The sequence below is a fragment of the Anabas testudineus genome, chromosome 18, assembly GCF_900324465.2.
Source record: "Anabas testudineus chromosome 18, fAnaTes1.2, whole genome shotgun sequence".
In the NCBI taxonomy this organism is placed as follows: domain Eukaryota; kingdom Metazoa; phylum Chordata; class Actinopteri; order Anabantiformes; family Anabantidae; genus Anabas; species Anabas testudineus.
Window position 1 is genome coordinate 30,050,828 of NC_046627.1, and position 19,325 is coordinate 30,070,152.

The 19,325-nt window shown below is 38.5% G+C and overlaps 2 protein-coding genes across 4 annotated transcripts in view; one reads left to right on the top strand and one right to left on the bottom strand.

Moving 5' to 3' along the window:
- Nucleotides 1-819: 819 nt before the first annotated feature.
- ecsit (ECSIT signaling integrator) lies at nt 820-5,864 on the bottom strand. The gene is made up of 8 exons (XM_026353545.1): nt 5,766-5,864; nt 5,372-5,547; nt 4,126-4,531; nt 3,732-3,955; nt 3,176-3,233; nt 2,830-2,978; nt 2,323-2,428; nt 820-2,223 (listed from the first exon to the last, which is right to left on the bottom strand). The coding sequence occupies exons 1-8, from the start codon at nt 5,782-5,784 to the stop codon at nt 1,940-1,942; spliced, it is 1,422 nt and encodes a 473-aa protein (XP_026209330.1). The 5' UTR covers nt 5,785-5,864; the 3' UTR covers nt 820-1,939.
- Nucleotides 5,865-8,748: 2,884 nt separating this feature from the next.
- The window catches only part of eml3 (EMAP like 3), a 44,591-nt gene continuing 34,014 nt past the window's right edge, over nt 8,749-19,325 (top strand). For 2 of the 3 annotated variants that reach the window (XM_026352299.1, XM_026352301.1), the window contains exons 1-2: nt 8,770-8,881; nt 9,559-9,710. In XM_026352299.1, coding sequence (XP_026208084.1) covers nt 9,680-9,710 — 31 coding nt within the window. In that variant the 5' untranslated portion in view covers nt 8,770-8,881; nt 9,559-9,679. Of the gene's footprint in view, nt 8,882-9,558; nt 9,711-19,325 lie in introns of all 3 variants that reach the window. The other variant, XM_026352300.1, reaches the window with a different exon arrangement.

Below are 19,325 nucleotides of genomic sequence, written 5' to 3' on the forward strand. Positions count from 1 at the left end.
CTTGTGCAAGAGTTCTTTTCAGCATATCAACATAAAATCTTCTTCTCCTCTGTAAATACACTAAATACTCTGTGGTTATGAGATGCCAATTTCTTCTTTGTACTGTTTCACCTTGTTTTAAGCACTTTTATTAATTATTTATTGAATCTCTTCATATATAACTGATAACTGATGATGCATTGTCCATATAAGTAGTTCCATTAGAGAAGTATCTTGTTTGTGAGTGTTGGAGATCCAAGCTTTCCTGCATGAGTAGTAAGTGGATGAACAGTTGTTTGTTGGAGATGAGCTCTGGAATGCATTCCTGTATTTTATTTGATCTCATTTTTGTATGAATCTCATGAAGAATAAAATGCTGAAATACTGGTTTGAGCACAGAGTGTGGAGGTCAGTCATGCTCAGAGAAATGACCTGCACAGCCACACGCTGTAAATAGCTGGAAGCTACCAAGCTAATTTACCTTCAAAGAATGTAATTCTGACTTGTTTAACAGTTCAAAGGGAATGTTTTAATGCCTTTTCAGTAATAAACCTTTTCTACATTTGGGCTCATGGCTTGACACCTTTTTTCACCCATTTATCATCTCATTGAAAGTAATAATTCATTTTCTAATTATTTTTTATATGCAGTTAACACTGTTTCCATTTTGCTTTCATGTTATGCTGCATTTCATTAATCACACTGAAGATCAAGTTAACACGTAAGTACACATTTACACACCTAGCCTTTCTTTCAAAAACACATTCTGTATAGGTTTAAATAAATCATCATCAACAGAAAACCGTGTGCACAGTAAATACACTAAATACTCCACAGTGGTTATGTGATGCCAATTTCTTTATTGACAACATGGGATTTATTTTGTTTTGCTTGTTTGCCATCACAATCACAATGGAACAATGCTGGAATTCAGAGGTCATCTATTTTATCAAAGCAGCACTTATAATAATACTACTAATAATAATAATATAAGCTATTCTGCTGTTGCATAAAGAAAACACCTAATGATGTGATTGCACATATAATATCATAAAAAGCAACTGACTGTCACAATGTCGGTGAGCTAATGTCCAAATGTTCTCAGGTCTGTGGTACTGTTGTCATTTCCTCAAAGGGACTTGTGACCCAGGGAAGGTTCTCATTTAAAATGATTTTGTGAGTCTGTGGTTCCTCTGGCCAGGAACCTACACAGAGGAAACACAGTACCACACAAGTTTAGTTTTTCTTCTAATAATAAATATATAAACAGCCATTGCTAAACAGACGGAGTCGACTACAACAGAAAAAATTCAGTATTCAAACCAAGTTATATCACATAATCTTGCTATATCCATGCAGCACTAAGCAAGTCTCCAAATGACTAGAAGGGGTGAATGTTCGTCAATCCTGTGACAGCCCTGGTGTCTCATGCTCAGTGACAGTTGGAACAGGCTCCAGCATCCAAGTATAATGTATACATGAATACGAATATAAGGTGATAGACTGAATGTTTCAATGGATGCAGGAGAAACTCAGATCAGGCCAATGATTTATTTTTGCCCCCTTTAGAACCAACCTTTTTGGCTTTTTAAGCCTCAAATGCAAACGTACTGTTCTCCTGCACATATCACAAGGTTTTGCCATGTTCAACTAAATAATGTTTTTTATATATTTATTATTAGAAGAAAAACTAAACTCGTGCGGTACTATGTTTCCTCTGTGTAGGTTCTGGGCCAGAGGAACCACAGACTCACAAAATCATTTAAAATGACACTAAGAGACAGTGATGTTTTCATTTCATTTATTTGGCTCCTGACCCTAACAACATTATTATGAGTACTCGTCTGGTTCTGCTGAGTAGTGGGGTATGTGGTTAGAGCCCCACTATGGACAAATCCTTCTACAACCAGCCACTACAGGCCAGGATTTTTCTGTCAGTCTTAAAACCACTGACTGCTGGTCACAGTTTCATCTCCTGGTTCCTTGTCAGATGCTCTTCCATCATAACTTCAGGTTCTTTTTCAGGCTCCGACTCCCCTCTCTGGGTCTCTGGGTCAGGCCTGCGTGGGTGGTCTGACTCTGTGTCAACTCCCTGCAACTCCCGGGGACCAGTGTCGAGACGAAACAGAGTGGGGACCTGACCCAGGATGGGGTTGCTCCTCTGGAGGCCAGAGATCCACTGGTTGAGGGTGACTTGGTCTCCCTGACTAGTCATACACATGGCGAAGACTGGGCCCTCGTCCACTGGACATACAAGACACACGCAAGAGCTGCATCATACACACTGCAAACTGTGGTGTCTGTTCTGTATGAGTGCTACAAGGAAAGATGGAAATATCTTACACTCTTCCACATCAAAGCTCTCTTCATCCCCAAGGTCACGCTCCAAATCCAGGTGTAGCTGCATAGGATAGATCAAACACCTGTCTGGATCATAGGGGTCCTCCACCTGTGGGGAGACACAAAGACGTTCTGCAGTGGTGATGGAGAGAGACATTTAGAGGACTACTTCTGTTATTAAGACAACTGTAGTTTCCTACTATAAGCTGTTTTCTGGATGCTGTGCTTTCTGCTTGCTCTTATGTAGACAGACAGACAGTTGAACACTTTTACGTTGGTCAGTGAAAACTGTGAATTTCTTTGATTTTTACTTTTGCTGGAAAAATTAAAATTCAAGAAAATTTACAAAACATACATTTTAGTTATTTTTCCATGTTAGAAAAACTTTCTGCAAATAGGTTTTGTATTAACTCGTGCATTTCCTCTGATGATGCAACGTAAAAAAGCATGCGGTTTGATGACATGATAACAGATGTATAGTGGACGGATAGTAAGAGAGGACCTCCCCACCTTCTCATCAGGCAGTGCAGGGTCAGCTCTAAGGACGTAGTAGTACACACAGGTCTTCCTGAGCCACAAAGGATGGGGGCCCTCTACAAACACTGGCCTGTTCGGGTTATGCTTGGCCAGCAGGTCCATCTGGCTGGGGCTCTGGATACCTGGTGGCATAGTCATTTTCCAATTACAATATTTTAAACATTACTTTTCATGACTATGGTAGAGTTTCCTGGTTTGTTACAATTGGTCCTGCGGTCTTCTTTCCATTTGGTTCTACATATATAGACAATAATGTATCAAAGAATTCTGGTGTATTTAAATCCACAGCAATATGGTGTTCAACAAAGAGTTTCCATACCTACTATATGTGGAAGTGTTACCTCTTCTCCGCTCTCTGAAACGTCTGTACAGGGCATCTAGTGGAAACAGTAAAAGCTAGATTTCTTAAATGTATTTGTATCATGTTCCAGTTTGATTAGTAAAGTAGAAAAAGTTTATTCAAAACTGCACTGACGTTTTGTCGGTTTCATCTAATAAAAATAAAAACTACACCTAAAAACTCTGAGGTGTGGTTTCTCGAATAAACTTGGGCCATGAGCTAAGACTGTAGCTGAAAGGTTGGAGTTGAAACTCTGATCTGCGCATGTGTTTGTTCATCACTGTAACTGGCTGTAGGAGTATTTAACTTTGAATAGAGCTAGGCTAGTTGTCTCCAGTCTTAACTACATTCTGACTGCACAAACATCCAAGTCAATACAAAACCTTAGGTTTTGCCTGGTTGAAGAAAACTTGTGTGACAACCTTGTCCATATCGATTAAAGCTTTTGAATGAGCTAAGCCAACAATTTACAGTCTCCAGCTGCATATACCTGACACACAAACATCCAAGTGCAACACAAAGCTTGTAGTTGTACCTGGTAGATGGAAACTTTAGCGTTCAGGTCATTAGCGATGCGAGTCAGGCTGAAGCGGGCCAGGTCTACTGGATCTTCCGGCAGCTGCTTGGGAACGGGGAAGGGGTTTATGTTCTTGAACTTAGGGAACCAGTACATGATGCGCTGATACTTCCTCATGGGGTGGCTCTTCTCTCCAAAAATCTGGACCAGCAGGACTTTGGTCTCAATGTTAGGCACGATACCTGGAATTAAAGTGATGTTACACAGACACTGATACAGTATTGTATATGTTATTATTTTTCTGGTCATCTGGAGAGAGGTTATGGGTCTCCCTGCCTGAAATGGCCCTCTAAACATTACAAAGTATTTCAAGATTACCCTAAACGTACAGAATTGTGTGACAGACACCCACCATAGTTCTCCATCTGCTCCAGCAACTGCACTCCACACTCTTGCTGGCGGGGATAGTGGTTGAACATTCGCTGGATAAAGTTCTTGGGCACAAACACCTCTTTAGGAAAAACATCCAGAAGCTTGTTGTAGACATCACGGTCTCTTTCCACGCCGAACTCCGGCATCTTCTTCAGAGCAGCGTAGATAAACTCCACATGACCCCTCCGTCTTTTGTTTCTCTTGGTGAAGATATCCACCACCTTGTTAAATGTGGCTTTGGTTTTGGCCTCTTTGGCCACTTGCTCGAACAAATCATCATGGGTGATCAGAGACTTGTCCCTCTTCTTGTTATCATCATTAACAAACTCTGCAGGTACTGGACGAGTCTTGGGACATGCTGGGCTAATGTGAAAATGCCTCAGCACCTGCAAGTAAACGTTGTTTTCTGTTTACAGGTGCATGGAACAGCAAAATGCAACACAACATGAAATGGAGTTTGAAAGTTTTGTCTTGCACCAACATCAATGAAGCCCAAGACCCTACCTTACATTTACATTTAGTAATGACAGCTGCTTTTATCCAAACTGAGGATATACAGGGCTGATAAACAGCTAGCTGAAAATATCTAAATGTAGTTACTGCTGCAGAAGGGGGTGATACTGGTTAGTGAAGGCAAAGGTCCACATCATTTTGCTGCACACAATATTTAATATTTTCCACAATAAATAAACAAATCACTGTATTTTTTGTGATTTCTTTTATTGGGTTTTTCTTAATGTAGTTTTAGGACTGTGTGAAAATATTATCCTGTTTTTCTATGAAATACTAAAGATATGTTTGTGGACTGGCTCTCTTCTATTAAAGGATCAAGGTGATACTATTTCAAAGTGTTCAAAGTTTGACACTTAAAGCAAAAATGTGCAGACAGAGCAAAATTTTACTTTGTATTCAAGAGAAACAAGGTGAGACACAGAATTACATTTTGATTTTCCAGAGTCATTAGATTAATTCACAGAATTTGGGGTCTCACAAAGTTCTACAGTATGTGGGACTGAGTCAAAATAAGCTGTAGTGTGGTAATGATGATGAGGAAGCATGTGTCTCATGGAGCTGTGCGAGATAAAACAAGTCAGACGTCGGACATAAACACTTGTAGCAGTACAGACACTGTGTTAGTTTAGCATTGCACATGGGAATTGTTTCACATTAAGAGAAGGATTTGCACTGAGTGCTGCTGAGCGAGCTGCAGAGAGATGACACTGTACCTGTTTCTGTGTGTTGTGCAGCACACTGATCTGACTGCTGGAGGCTGACTGCACCACAGCACCGTACCGGGCAGCAGACCTGGTTGACTGGCCCAGCAGTCTTAGACCGTGCAGCTGATGCAGACAGCGGGCACACTTCATGGTCGGACCATCACACTGACCTTCAGGGAGCTCCGCTGCACAGAGATAATAACAAGACGTTAAACCTATAATTGTACACGCCACAAAGCCTATTTTACTCCAACCGTGACAACACTCGCCTAACTTTAATGAATCTGTGTAAACTGACCCGAGCTAGTGACTCAGGTTTCTTTATAAACGTTCTTTTTTCAGGATGCTAGAGATGTGTATGATGTACTAACGTATCGCTGTACATCCCCAACTATATACTCACCAATTACACCAACGACCATTCAAAGACATTAGTCTCCTTCAGAAATCACTCCCTGTGGACGCCACCATGTTGAGAAGCCGGCAGAACATCCGGGTTCAGCACACATAAACGTCCCCCAAACAACAGAAACATGAGCGCAATTCTTTGTTCCGCTAATTCGTGTTCTGCACACTTGAATTGCCGTGTTTCAAAAAGTCAGTTCTGAAGTCCAAATTTTTACTATATTTTTAAAATTAACATGTGTACGCAAAAGTATCACAAGCTAAGTAAAACACGGAGTACCACTTTAAATAGGGTTAGGGATACTCAAGAAGAAAAGCTAAGCACCTGCGTCTAAAAGAATAATGTCTTTTTCTCTGTTGGACTTTGATAGCATGAATGTTTAGTCTAGGTCTAGTCCAGATTTATTCCAAATGTGCATCATAAATCAGGTTTCTGCAGAAAGCTAACTCGTTCAGTTTTATTCATGTACAGATTTAAGGAGGAGACCTGAGTTTTGAAAAACCATCAACATTATTTTTTTTCTATTTACCACCAACAGTCAAGATGTGCTTTAAGTGTGTCAACTTTAATAATCAAGGTGTTTGTCAGGTGTTCAAACCTTGTAGAAATTAAATGTACACATAGCTCCCAGATTTAGGGTCACACATATGAAAATTTGGTACCTGGACATGCCCAGGTCCTGGATTTGTTACTTGGTGATGCTATGCCACTATATATAAACATTAGACACTCCTCAGTATTAAAGTCCTACTGCATCCTAAGCCAGGAAGAATCTTAATCTATCTCTAATTTATATATATTTATATTGTGGTAGGCATTTACATTTACATTTAGTTATTTGGTAGATGCTTTTTTCCAAAGTGACTTACAAGTGAGGCACAAAACAAACAAAACAGCTGCTTCAGTTTCATGTGGTCTAAGTGCAAGATGTTTTTAAGAATGGTTTTATGTGCAGAGAAATATTAAAGCACAGAGAAATATTTAAGTGCAGATAAAGCTTTGGAAGAGTTCTGTTTTCAGCAAGTTTTTAAAAATTGAGAGTGGCAGCTGAGTGTGCAGAGATGGATAGGTCATTCCACCATTGTGGAACCACTGACCTGAAAAGAAGGATTTTATAGACCTGGATGAGGGACTTCAAAAAGGCTGGTGCTGTTGAGTTGACCACTTTGTAGCTAAGGATCAGTGCTTTGAACCTGATGCAGGCAGCGACAGGAACCTAGTACAGAGATCTGAAACGTGGTGCAACATTTGTCCTTTTTGGTTGATCAAAAAGGATCATCTGGAGGGGTTTGATGGTGCAGCAGGTTACCCCCTTAAGTTGAAGATGCCTCTCTCCATCCAAGCAGTGATGTTAGTGAGGCATGCAGAGATGCGTAATAAGACAGTGAAGCCCTCTGGTGGAAAGCATAAAAAGAGCTGTGTGTCATCAGCATAGAAATGATAGGAAAAGCCATGCAACTGGATAATGGAACCAAGGAGTATAGATGAAAATGAATATAGGACCAAGATCTGAGCTCTGTGGCACACCAGTAGAGAGGCACTGAGAGTGAGACACCTGCCCCTGCCAAGATACCTTGAAGGTGCATCCAAACAAGTAGGACTTAAGCCAGGCCTTTGATAGCATGAATGTCACTGGACTGGTGATGCCCAACTCAGGAAACGTAGAAAGGAGAATCTGGTGGTTGACTATGTCAAAGGCTGAAGATAGATCAAGTAGAATTAAGACAGAAGATTGAGCCACGGCTTTTTCATCCCGCAGAAACTCCAAGACATTGGAACCATGGATGCAGTTTATCAGCACTGAGAGAGGTGGAGGGGGTAGACTCGAAAGTGGCGTCAGACATGTTGCTGAATTTGTCCTGACAGTACTCTGTTTTTGGCTTAGTGACACTGTGAAAAAAATGATGCCAGCAAACTCTGATATTGCACTAGAGCAGATAGAGTCTTGGATCTGCGCCACTTCCTCTCAGCACACCTTTAGCTTTGTTTATCTATAGAGAATTTTTAATTCTACCATTAAAGAACGAAAACCCCACATTGGTCCCTGAAATAAATTAAAACAGACAAAATGTTATTTGTCAACAACCTAAAATGTATAATTGTTTCTGGACTAAATTCGCAAAAATCTGAAATTACATTTCTGCATTTGTTTAATAATAAAACAGTCTGAAAGTGTATTTCTTTAACCTTGTTAGTACATAAATATTTGTTGTTACAAGCCAAAATTGATTTCCAATTAATATTCTTCAAGATAGTATAGGAGTAGCAAATGCTAAGAGGAGTTGTTGGACAGTGTAGTGCGAATCTTAAATGTTTGTTAAGCCTCCTTGATCACAAGCTTTACCTAGGATATGTCTATTTGGGTTGTGAGCCTTGTTTTCCCATACACTAAAAGAATCTATTTGTTTAATAGTGGAATTTGGGACGTTTAGATTAAATGTGATAAATTCTATGATCCTGCCAAAAGGAAGCTTAACTGAGCTATTGCGATCATTGTGTACGGTTTGTAGAGCTCGCGTCGCGTGGTGGCGACAGAGCTCCGCCTCGGCTCGTGTTTGACCCGGAACGATCACGGTGCCTTGTTCTGCTACGCGACATCTAAAAGCCCATTTGTTCGTACATCATTGATGATTTATTTCAACTGTTTAAAAACAAATTGAGAGAGTTAATAAACACAGCTTTCGACAAAAGTAACGCTTGTCAACCTGATCCCATCCCGCAAATTGTGTCAAGTTGGCCATTGTGGGGTACCTGACTTCCGGAGTACGCTACCCCACTAACAGTGTGTCTAACAGTTTGTTCTTTCGATATTTTATTCGACTATACCCCGTTATTATAGTACTTTTATACTATCATGTGATGTTTCCTTGTGTCGTGTTTTTGGAGTTCTTTGAAACAGTTTTATTCTTTAAATTATATAGAGGAAAGTCAAAGTGCTGCTTCCGGCCTTCACGTCGTTAAACCTGGCACTTTAACACCCGCGCGCCGTGTGCGACTTGTGACACTCCTCTCTCAGCATGGAAGACGTGCTTCAGTCCACAGTGAAACTGTAGAGGAACTACACACTTACAGACTTCAACTTCGGAATATGAATTCCTCTACGAACAGTTTAGGTGAGTGAAGAAACAGAAACGCCTTTTGACTGTGCGTGTCTCTTTAATGACAGCAGCTTTATTCAACACTTCTCGTACTGTTACGGAGGGAGCTCTGCTCCAAATGACCGTAAACATGTTGCAGTGATTATTTTTATTTAGCTTTTCCGCAAACGGACACACGCCAGACGACATGACTTGCAGTATTTTACCACTGCTATGTTCAGGCTGTTCGGTTGTACATGTGGCTGTCATAACGTTACAAAGTGGGGTTCATTTAATTAATAAGAAACTTTTCACCGTTGTTTCCCGGTTTGCGCTGTGAATTCTGCTGGTACACGGTTAAACAGTGTTTTTACGTTACACTGAGCCAACAAGTGGCTTTTGAACATCTCTGTCTTAAGGTTAAATTATTCAGCTGGATATTTATCGTACAGTAACATATAACGTTAGCCCTATTAATGCTAAATGTCTCTTTTCTCAAGTATTCACCAGGTTAGGTGATGCATGGCTGTGTCGTGTGTGTGTGTGTGTGAGTGTGTGTAGAAGCAGCCGCACATCCTGAAGTGTTGGTAAACACTTACAGTCTCTGCTGCTGGCTGCTTTCGCTTTCAGCGCCTTTACAACCAGCTGGCTTTTATTCACAAGGGCTCGGCTCACATTTGAGGCGTGACTGAAACGTTTCATTCTTCTTTCAGCGTTTCTCCATCTTCTTAATGAGGGCCTGCAGAGTTTGCTAAAAGTGTGAAACATCCACAGGCGTTTGGTTTCTAACTGACGCTGTTGTTAAGTGGAGCTGTGCATTGAGGCCCTGCCCTCATGGCTTCAGCACAACTGTCACAACATCAAAGTAAGCTCTGCTGCCTGGTAATGCACAAAAAACCACAAGAAACACATTACAAATGCATTACAAACACATAACAAATGCATTACAAATACATTACAAACACATAACAAATGCATTACAAACACATAACAAATACATTACAAACACATAACAAATACATTACAAACACATAACAAATGCATTACAAACACATAACAAATACATTACAAACACATTACAAACACATAATAAATACATTACAAACACATAACAAATGCATTACAAACACATAACAAATGCATTACAAACACATAACAAATGCATTACAACACATAACAAATGCATTACAAACACATAACAAATACATTACAAACACATAACAAATGCATTACAAACACATAACAAATACATTACAAACACATAACAAATGCATTACAAACACATAACAAATACATTACAAACACATAACAAATGCATTACAAACACATAACAAATGCATTACAAACACATAACAAATACATTACAAACACATAACAAATGCATTACAAACACATAACAAATACATTACAAACACATAACAAATGCATTACAAATACATTACAAACACATAACAAATGCATTACAAACACATAACAAATGCATTACAAACACATAACAAATGCATTACAAACACATAACAAATGCATTACAAACACATTACAAACACATAACAAATGCATTACAAACACATAACAAATGCATTACAAACACATAACAAATGCATTACAAACACATAAAATGCATTACAAACACATAACAATGCATTACAAACACATAACAAATACATTACAAACACATAACAAATGCATTACAAACACATAACAAATGCATTACAAACACATAACAAATACATTACAAACACATAACAAATACATTACAAACACATAACAAATACATTACAAACACATAACAAATGCATTACAAACACATAACAAATACATTACAAATACATTACAAACACATAACAAATGCATTACAAACACATAACAAATACATTACAAACACATAACAAATACATTACAAACACATAACAAATGCATTACAAACACATAACAAATGCATTACAAACACATAACAAATGCATTACAAACACATAACAAATACATTACAAACACATAACAAACGCATTACAAACACATAACAAATGCATTACAAACACATAACAAAAACATTACAAATACATTACAAATACATTACAAACACATAACAAATACATTACAAACACATAACAAATACATTACAAATACATTACAAACACATAACAAATATATTACAAACACATAACAAATACATTACAAATACATTACAAATACATAACAAATACATTACAAACACATAACAAATACATTACAAACACATAACAAATACATTACAAACACATAACAAATACATTACAAATACATTACAAACACATAACAAATACATTACAAACAACAAACACATAACAAAAACATTACAAATACATTACATTTTTGCACAAAACTTATCTTTTATCATGTTTTGTATAAGCTGCGGATTCCTACATTTACCTTTAACAAACAAACAAGCAAACCAAAAAACTTCTAAAGCTGTCTAACTGAATGCTACCAACAGCCTCATGTTGTTAAAGCTCCACCCGCTCTCTCCTCACAGTGCTGGGAGCTCTACTACTGTTGCACAATGCTGCTCTAGTTGCACATCTGTGGGCTCCACTCTCCCACCTGATGTGCTGATGTTGTTTACTTGTGTTGTAAAATGGTGGGGTGGCAAGGCACTGGAGAACAGTGAATATCATGTGGGCAAGGCTGCTGTGGCTCAGTCCTGGATGGAAGGGAAATGTGCTGCCACGTGTTTCAGTGCTTTCTTTCTTTAACAGTGATTATACTTGTCTAATGTTTGATAATAAAGATTTTTTTAAATTATTGATCTGGATGAACTGTTACTGTGTGTCTCATTGCTGGTTGACTGGTATGCACCAGTTGGATAGTAAGAACAGCAAACATTTTTGTCTGATCAAAATATAATGTACAGTTTTGAAGGAGTCTTTGTGCATATTACAGGGGAATAGGAATACAATTTAAAGATGTACATCTCGTTTTTTCAACTACAACTTGCTTAAAATAATTTATTATAAGACAAAACAGTATAATGCAAAATTGTTTTAGTGGTTTGTTTTCAGACTATTTGGCATAAAGACACATTATCAGCATGCCAGGGAGTGGGAGCTTTCATAATTGGGGGATTTTTTTGGGGGGCATTGAATTGTTTTAAAGTGACACACTAAGGTTACAAGCACAGTTTTGCTTGCTTAGCCTAAAGTTTGACTTACATGACTGAATCTAAACAGGATTTCTATATTTTTGTCCAAACCTAACCCAGACCCTCAACTACTGATGGGTCCTGAATGGGCATCCAATGTTCAAGGTTTGTAAAACTAAAACCTGAAACTAATAGTATATTTGGATATTGCCAGAACTGTAGTTGTAGTGGACACTTTTTTTTAAAGTGCCCATATTAAGCAAAATCCACATTTTGGTCTAATGTTACCTTCTCTCAGACTCTGGAGCAGGAGAAATGTTTGGGCTAATTACACAGTGAGGCAGTCAGGATGCACTAAAGACTTAACGTGAAACCTATTTTTATGGCAGTAGTGGATTGGATGGTGGTAAAATAGCATGTTTATCTGTGACCATTATAACTTAGTGCTGCTCAGCTGTGTCTGCTGCTACCACATAATCTCTGTGATCTTGCTGCTGTGTCTTTGTAACTTGGAGCGCCTCATTTTTCTGAACTTTAATATACATGGGTTTTTGATATGACAGATGCCTGTTGTTTAAGACCAAAAAGGGGCACTTTAAGCAATGTGAGTAAGTAATTGTGACATCATCATCTTTACTAATACAGTAAGAGCATGAAGGAAATACATGCAGCAATGAGGGGAAAACCAATGCTAATTATCTCTGAAATCTTTTGTGCATTTAATTTATGGTAGTAGTTTGCAGCTGAAGTGTGCAGCAACTGATCACCAGTTTGTTGAACAGTAACTGATGCATAATAGATCAAGTATGATAAGTAAGATGCCTATGTCATCTGGTTTGGAGCTGTTACTGATTGTTCTTTCTATACACCCACATAAATACACAGTTCTTTTAACCAACTAGTTCCTTGTATTTATTGCACAGAAACAGGAAACTAAAATGCATCACAGAGAACAACTACAGGTCCTAGAATTTGAAATGCTCTTTGTGTTCTCAGCTGCCTCTTGACTGAAAACAAACTAATTGTGAATTTGATCTTTATCCTCTGAGACTCTAGTGGTTAAATCAGTAACTATAAACATCATCACTCTTCACTTAGGGAGATCAGCACAGATTCATGTTCCATCAGAATAATTCATGTTTTGTTATCTGTTCACAGATTGAGTTCAGTCTTGCATATTTGACAAATCTGTGACAGCAGTTTGACCTGCTGCCAGCACTCTGAGCTCATACATGTACTATCTTCTCTGGCTTTTTGAAAGTTATTTCTAGATACGTTTATTCCTTAAGGCAGCTAACTGCATATGTTGACTTTGAACCTCTGTCGAGTGAAGAACCAAATTTAAGAAAGTTGACTACTGTTAGTTAGTACTGTAAATGTGTAGTGCAGCTAAAACAGGTTTTAGCAGGATCAGAATCAGTTCTTGATTGTTTACATATCATGGAAGTCAGACTGTTTTAGATGGAAGAAAGAACAGCTGGATGAACCTGTTTAGAGGGTTTTTCCTCAGGTTTACAGTGTTTTCAGACCCTCCCTGTCTGTCCATGTCTTTGCATGTCTGTGCAAGCATTTAGCTAAAAAACAGTTCAGGCCCAAGCTAAATAACCTAATGACCTTAGAATGATGACACCAAGGTTCTTTCTCCAATCTTAAAAACATATAAGTGTGAGTAAAGGCTTAACGACTGCACAGCACATTATGAATGTGAATGATTTAATTGTGACAATTAGTTGGACCTAGTTTGGCCAGTTTGGCCAGTGTCAATCTGGCAGAGTTTGTGCTGCCAGTTGCCAGAGAAAAGTGTTAAGTGTGTATGTAAAGGTTTCAGTCTTTAGTCTAGAACCATTTGCTGTCAGATGTTTATTTAAAAGTTTTTTATACATGTTTCCTATCTACGACCAATGACGTCACAACTGAGGAACCTACAGTAGCTACAGCTTCATCTGAAGTTAGCTTTTTTTTACAGTTATTTTACCTAAATTTTTCTGTGTAGGCTTTACATCAGGAGTGTCCAATCCTGGTCATTGAGGGCCACTGCCTTGTTTGTTTTCCAACTCTTCCTGCCCTACCCATTGCTAATTGCCTCATCTGCAAATCAGAAGCTGGAAGTGCAGGGAATGTTGGAAAATATGTCAATTCAGAATTACTGGCTCTTATGCAGTGGGTTTGCATTTCATCACAAAATGTTAATGCATAATGGCTATTTGAATCAATGTAGTCTTGGTTAGCCTTCTAATATATTTATTTAAATCCTCAAAAATTTGGTGCTCAGACTCCATTATAGGTAAATACTGTAATTAGGGTCTGGTGATAGATGTATCTAGATAGCAATTGAACTTCAAGTGTCCACAATCTCTTCTGGTGAATTGAACATAAAATTGGCAGGCTTGGGGTCTTTTTTTCATCCCTATCATCTGGACACATTTTCAGTGGTGATCACACAGGTCACCCTGTGGTAATAGTCATGATGATGCAAGATACTGAAATATTATGTTGTTAGATGTGCAGACAAAGCTAGATTATAACTCTTGAGCTCTTGAGCTGCGGGCTGCAATCACACCAAAGATTTGCACAGGATGTCAGTTCATGCCAACTCGTCTTATGTTAAATGTTTACTCCTGTGAACACTGTGAATGAAACGTTGCATAACTTAACCATTCAAACAGTGCAGTCACTGTGGTGCAGCGGGGGACGTGAAAGTGTTTCTCAGAGACAATGCTATCGTTTCGTTTCTCAGATGGGACGTAGACACCAGTGCAGGGGTGTACAGGATGTTGAGCAGCAGTGAGGCGTTAAAATCAAAGAGAGGACTAAAAACATTGTGCTTTGGGACAAATGTTGTCTGTAGGTGGTTGAGGTCATTAAGCAGCACGAGTGGATAAACACTGAGAATATGCAGCATGTGATTCTCAACTAACTGCTAGATCAATTTTCAGTTTGGAGGTTGATGCTGATATTTTAGCAGGCATTAGTTTTACATGTGAGCTTTTACAACTTTGAAATATGTATGTAGAAAAGCAGAAACCCATGTTACACACAGATTCACTATAGATGGAAAGTATAACTAACTAATACTAGGTTGATTATTTTGTGCTGCTTCTTCTGCTGTAGGCTGGATAAAATGGGGAGGTTTTGTAAACTCGTTCTGCACATCAACCAGTTGGACAAGAAAGGCTTTGTAGCTGTGCACTGAGACTCAACCAAAGAATCTGATCACTCCAAAAGTGTGTGGCTGTGCAGCTGTCAGCCAGCCAACCGCCCACAAGACCTGGAATGACCCGGAGCCTTTCACAAAAGTGAACAACAAATAGAGGATTCGAAATTCCAGCTTTGAAATCAAATTCTGCTGTTTTCACATCATTGGATACTTGTGGCTTCTCATCTGAATACCATAAACCTCACTGAGGCCTCACACTCACTTGTTGGGAGTGTGATTTACCAGCAAAATATAATGTTTGGTGATTTGATCTTGTTCCTTTACCTTCGTAACCGGAAGCATTAATAAATCATTAGCATTTCCTTAAGCTCCCTTTGAGAATTTAGTTATGTAGGCTGAATTAACCAGTTAGGGAATTCTGAGGCAAAAATAACATCTGGACTTCTGGTAGCTATTTACTGTCAATAACACTGGTAATAATCTCCATTAATAATAAAAAAATGTCATCCAGAATGTTGAGCAGTGCAGAATAAAGAGTTGTAGTAGTGTGAGATAGCAGTGTATTGCTTTTGGTTTATCAATGGGTTTAGATAAATAAGACCAGTGGTTAACATATGGTTAACAAAAAAACCCAATATTTTTACTGACTTTATTTCTTCAGTGCACACATACAAAAATGATAACTATTTACTTAGCTTTCAAGCTAGTTTCACTTCAGCTTACATGCTGTGCTGCTGCTCCACTCTGAGCTTCTGTAACAGCCAATCATTACATGGTTTCTGTAGCTTAAAAACAGTACAGCGATTTGACAGAGAAAATGCCTGTCAATTTAGGATGTTGTCGATAATGTTTAACTATTTGTTATTATTTAACAGTTTACAGTTATGGAATCTGCATGATCAGCGCCATTCTGATGTGCTTTGATTGGATTTGATTTGTAGTGGTGGCAACATAAGCTAACAAATTGAACTTCCAAACATGAAGACAAAATAAAAGGCACCTTGCTGCCATGTTTGATAGGCATGTCTAAACTGCCTCATTTCCTGATAGTTCAACTGCATCCATTTTTATAGCAATTTTGAATCACCATGTTAATGCAACATTCCCATCATCTGATGAACACTGAGTATTAACCAGATTTCAGTTGCAGTTACTGTGTGACTCTTATGTGGATCAAAATTCCTGCTTCCCCTGAGCTGTTGCCAAATAGCTATGACTCACCCACAGTCTTGGCTAGTAACTGAAAAAATGAAAACAAGAAAACCAGACACTCAGAGTACAGCGGGAAAGCAATCATGCATGCAGATGTGTGTGAGTGTGTATCTGTGTGTGTAGATGTTGGTATGCTCCACTGTATGAAACGGGAACTTGTGTGGTGCTAATGTGGGCTTGTGTTGCAGTTAGATGTTTACATGTCACAGTTTGAACAGTCTGTAAGTCCACTGTGTTTTTGTCCTTATAAAAATGGAAAATCAGTCCATTATTGCGTCTAATAACTTTTTTGATAGTCGACTCAGCTTTTATATTTAGCTTGAGGCAGCTTGATGAAAGTCGGCATCTTCACATGATCATTTGAGAGGGTTGCTCTCTGCTGAGAGCAGATATCCCCTGCTGCAGAGATGTCTTGGCTGACCTCTGACAGGATCATTGTTGCATAGATGCACAAAAAAGATCAGGATTTATGTTGCACTGTGCAACTTCCAACAACTTTCGGCTGAAGAATCATTGAAGCAGCTCATTGCACCAGTTCCCTCATGATTTTTTTTTTTTTTAGAACTGTCTTCCTGTTTACAAACTACAGCTTTACTATTTTCCTGTGCTTAGATGTTGACTAGGTTTATAAACGTACTGTATAGACAATGATACAGTATGAAACTCGGTGTGAAAGCAGGTTAGTAAGTGGCCATAGTAATACTTTGTTGATCCCCTTGGAGAAATATAGTTCTGTATATTAAAGAACACACTCGCTTTGACTGTCCTAACATGGATTTCAACAAAAAGGGGCAGAGGGGGAGCACAGCCTGAAAAGATGAGACATTAAAATAGCGTGCCATCAATGGGAAAATATGTGGTATGTGTTTCTTCACTTCCTGTTCTGCATATTGGTGTGAGCTGGAAAATACTAATTCGTTATGTCATTACTCCTAAACAATTAAAATGCCAAACCTCATTAAGCCATACGTACAGGAGGAATTGTGACACTGTTTGAGAGAATCACTGCCATGTTTTCTGGACCTGCCCAAAAATTCACAAATACTGATAAAATATGTGGAAAAACAGGCAACATATTCTTTTAATACAGATGCCGCAGACATCATGATCACTATTACACCTGTGTGATTAACCTAGTGAAATAATCGTAAATGATAGATGTCTTTTGAATATATTTTCTATTGCAGCGAAAAAGGCTATTATTTCAAAATGGGTTCAGTTAGACCCACCATGTTAAATAATTGGCTAGAAACCACGAAGGCGATCCATGAGATGGCAAGACCAGTTCTTTTACTGAGACTGAGGGGGTGGCTCAGGTAGAGCAGTTGTCTGCCAATCACAGGATTGGTGGTTCGATTCCTGGCTGCCATGTCACATGCCAAAGTGTCCTTGGGAAAGATACTGAACCCCAAGTTGCCCCTAGTGAGTCAGGTCAGCTGCATAGCAGCTCTGCCATCGGTGTGTGTGTGTGTGTGTGTGTGTGTGTGCTTGTGTGTGTGAATGGGTGAATGAGACGCAGTGTAAAGCACTTTGAGTACCAGCAAGGTAGAAAAGCACTATATAAGTGCAGAACATTTACTGAGAATTGATCTTGTCAATTATACAATAATACAAAATTGACAGAATACATATAATATGCTGGCTTAGGGGACACAGCCCCTCTGTTAGAAAAGATGTCTCAACTTTTTTTGCTAATATAATCGGTTTCATCCATGTTTATGCATGTATAAAGTATGTTAGGCAATGTACAGATCTGATGTGCTTGACCCACAGTGCATCAAGACTTATTTAGATTTAGAAGTTTAATTATCATAGAGCCAGACATCCAGGTTCTTATGTTGTACTAATGTTGGGTTATATTTGTGTGCATATTCTTAAGTAAAATCTTAATATTAAAAATATGAGACACTGAAGCTAATGATTGACTTGTGTATTTCTGATTGTAATCTGGACATTTAGACATTTACCTGTCACAGTCCCACATTAAAACACTGGTAGTAGCTGTGAAAAAATAAAATGCTGTATTCATCTACCCCATCTATAAAAACTACCAAATACAGGATCTCGCTGCCAAAACAGATCCTGTGAAGAAGCTCTTTTATAGCAGTGGGTGTGGTACCACCAAACTGCCAGTCACAGTCTTGCCATAAATACAACATGCACTCTAAAAAGAGCTTTTCCCAAGATAGACTGCAAAAAAACTAAACTTGGACACAGCATTTAACATTTCTGACGTGCTGTATGTTGGCTAAAATATCAAGAAGCTTTTGTCCTCACTAGCATTCTCAACAGTTCCCTTTCATTGTCAGTTTGGTATTTACTGTGCCTATACAGTAGTTGCCGATGGACCCAGGCTGGGTTGTGATTAATAGATTTCCCTCAGGACAAATTCACCAATAAACGCTGTTTTTGGAGGAGAACATCAACTCAGTGTGCCATTCCTGTAAGACAATTGACCGATGTTGTGTCCAGATATTTCCAGCTGCTACAAATACATTTGATGTTAGAAAATCTTCCTGAAATACTACAATGCAGTAGTGATTCTCAGTTTTAGGTGTCAGTTCTATACACTGCAGTATCCCAAGCTTCTGGATAGAGCTGCTGGAAATCTTATAATAAACATACTTTACTTTGAAGTCTTGAATCAGAATCAGAATCAGCTTTATTGCCAATTTCTTTAACAAGGAATTTGACTCCGGTTCACTTCGCTCTCAGGTACAGTGTTTTTCAGGAAAGGGGAACATAATATGAAAAACAATGTGATTATTTACAACATAAACTGTGCTGTACTGTCAAGTGTCTTTGTTGTGCATGTGCAAAATGTACAAAATACTCGTGTGCATATACGCATATATAGAATTTCCTTGTAAACATTTATCCTTGTAAACATATTTTGCAGGTGCATGTGCAGATGTGCAAAAATTACTCGTGTGCATATACGCATATATAGAACTTCTTGTAAACATTATACCCTCTGTAGGAACTTTTGTATA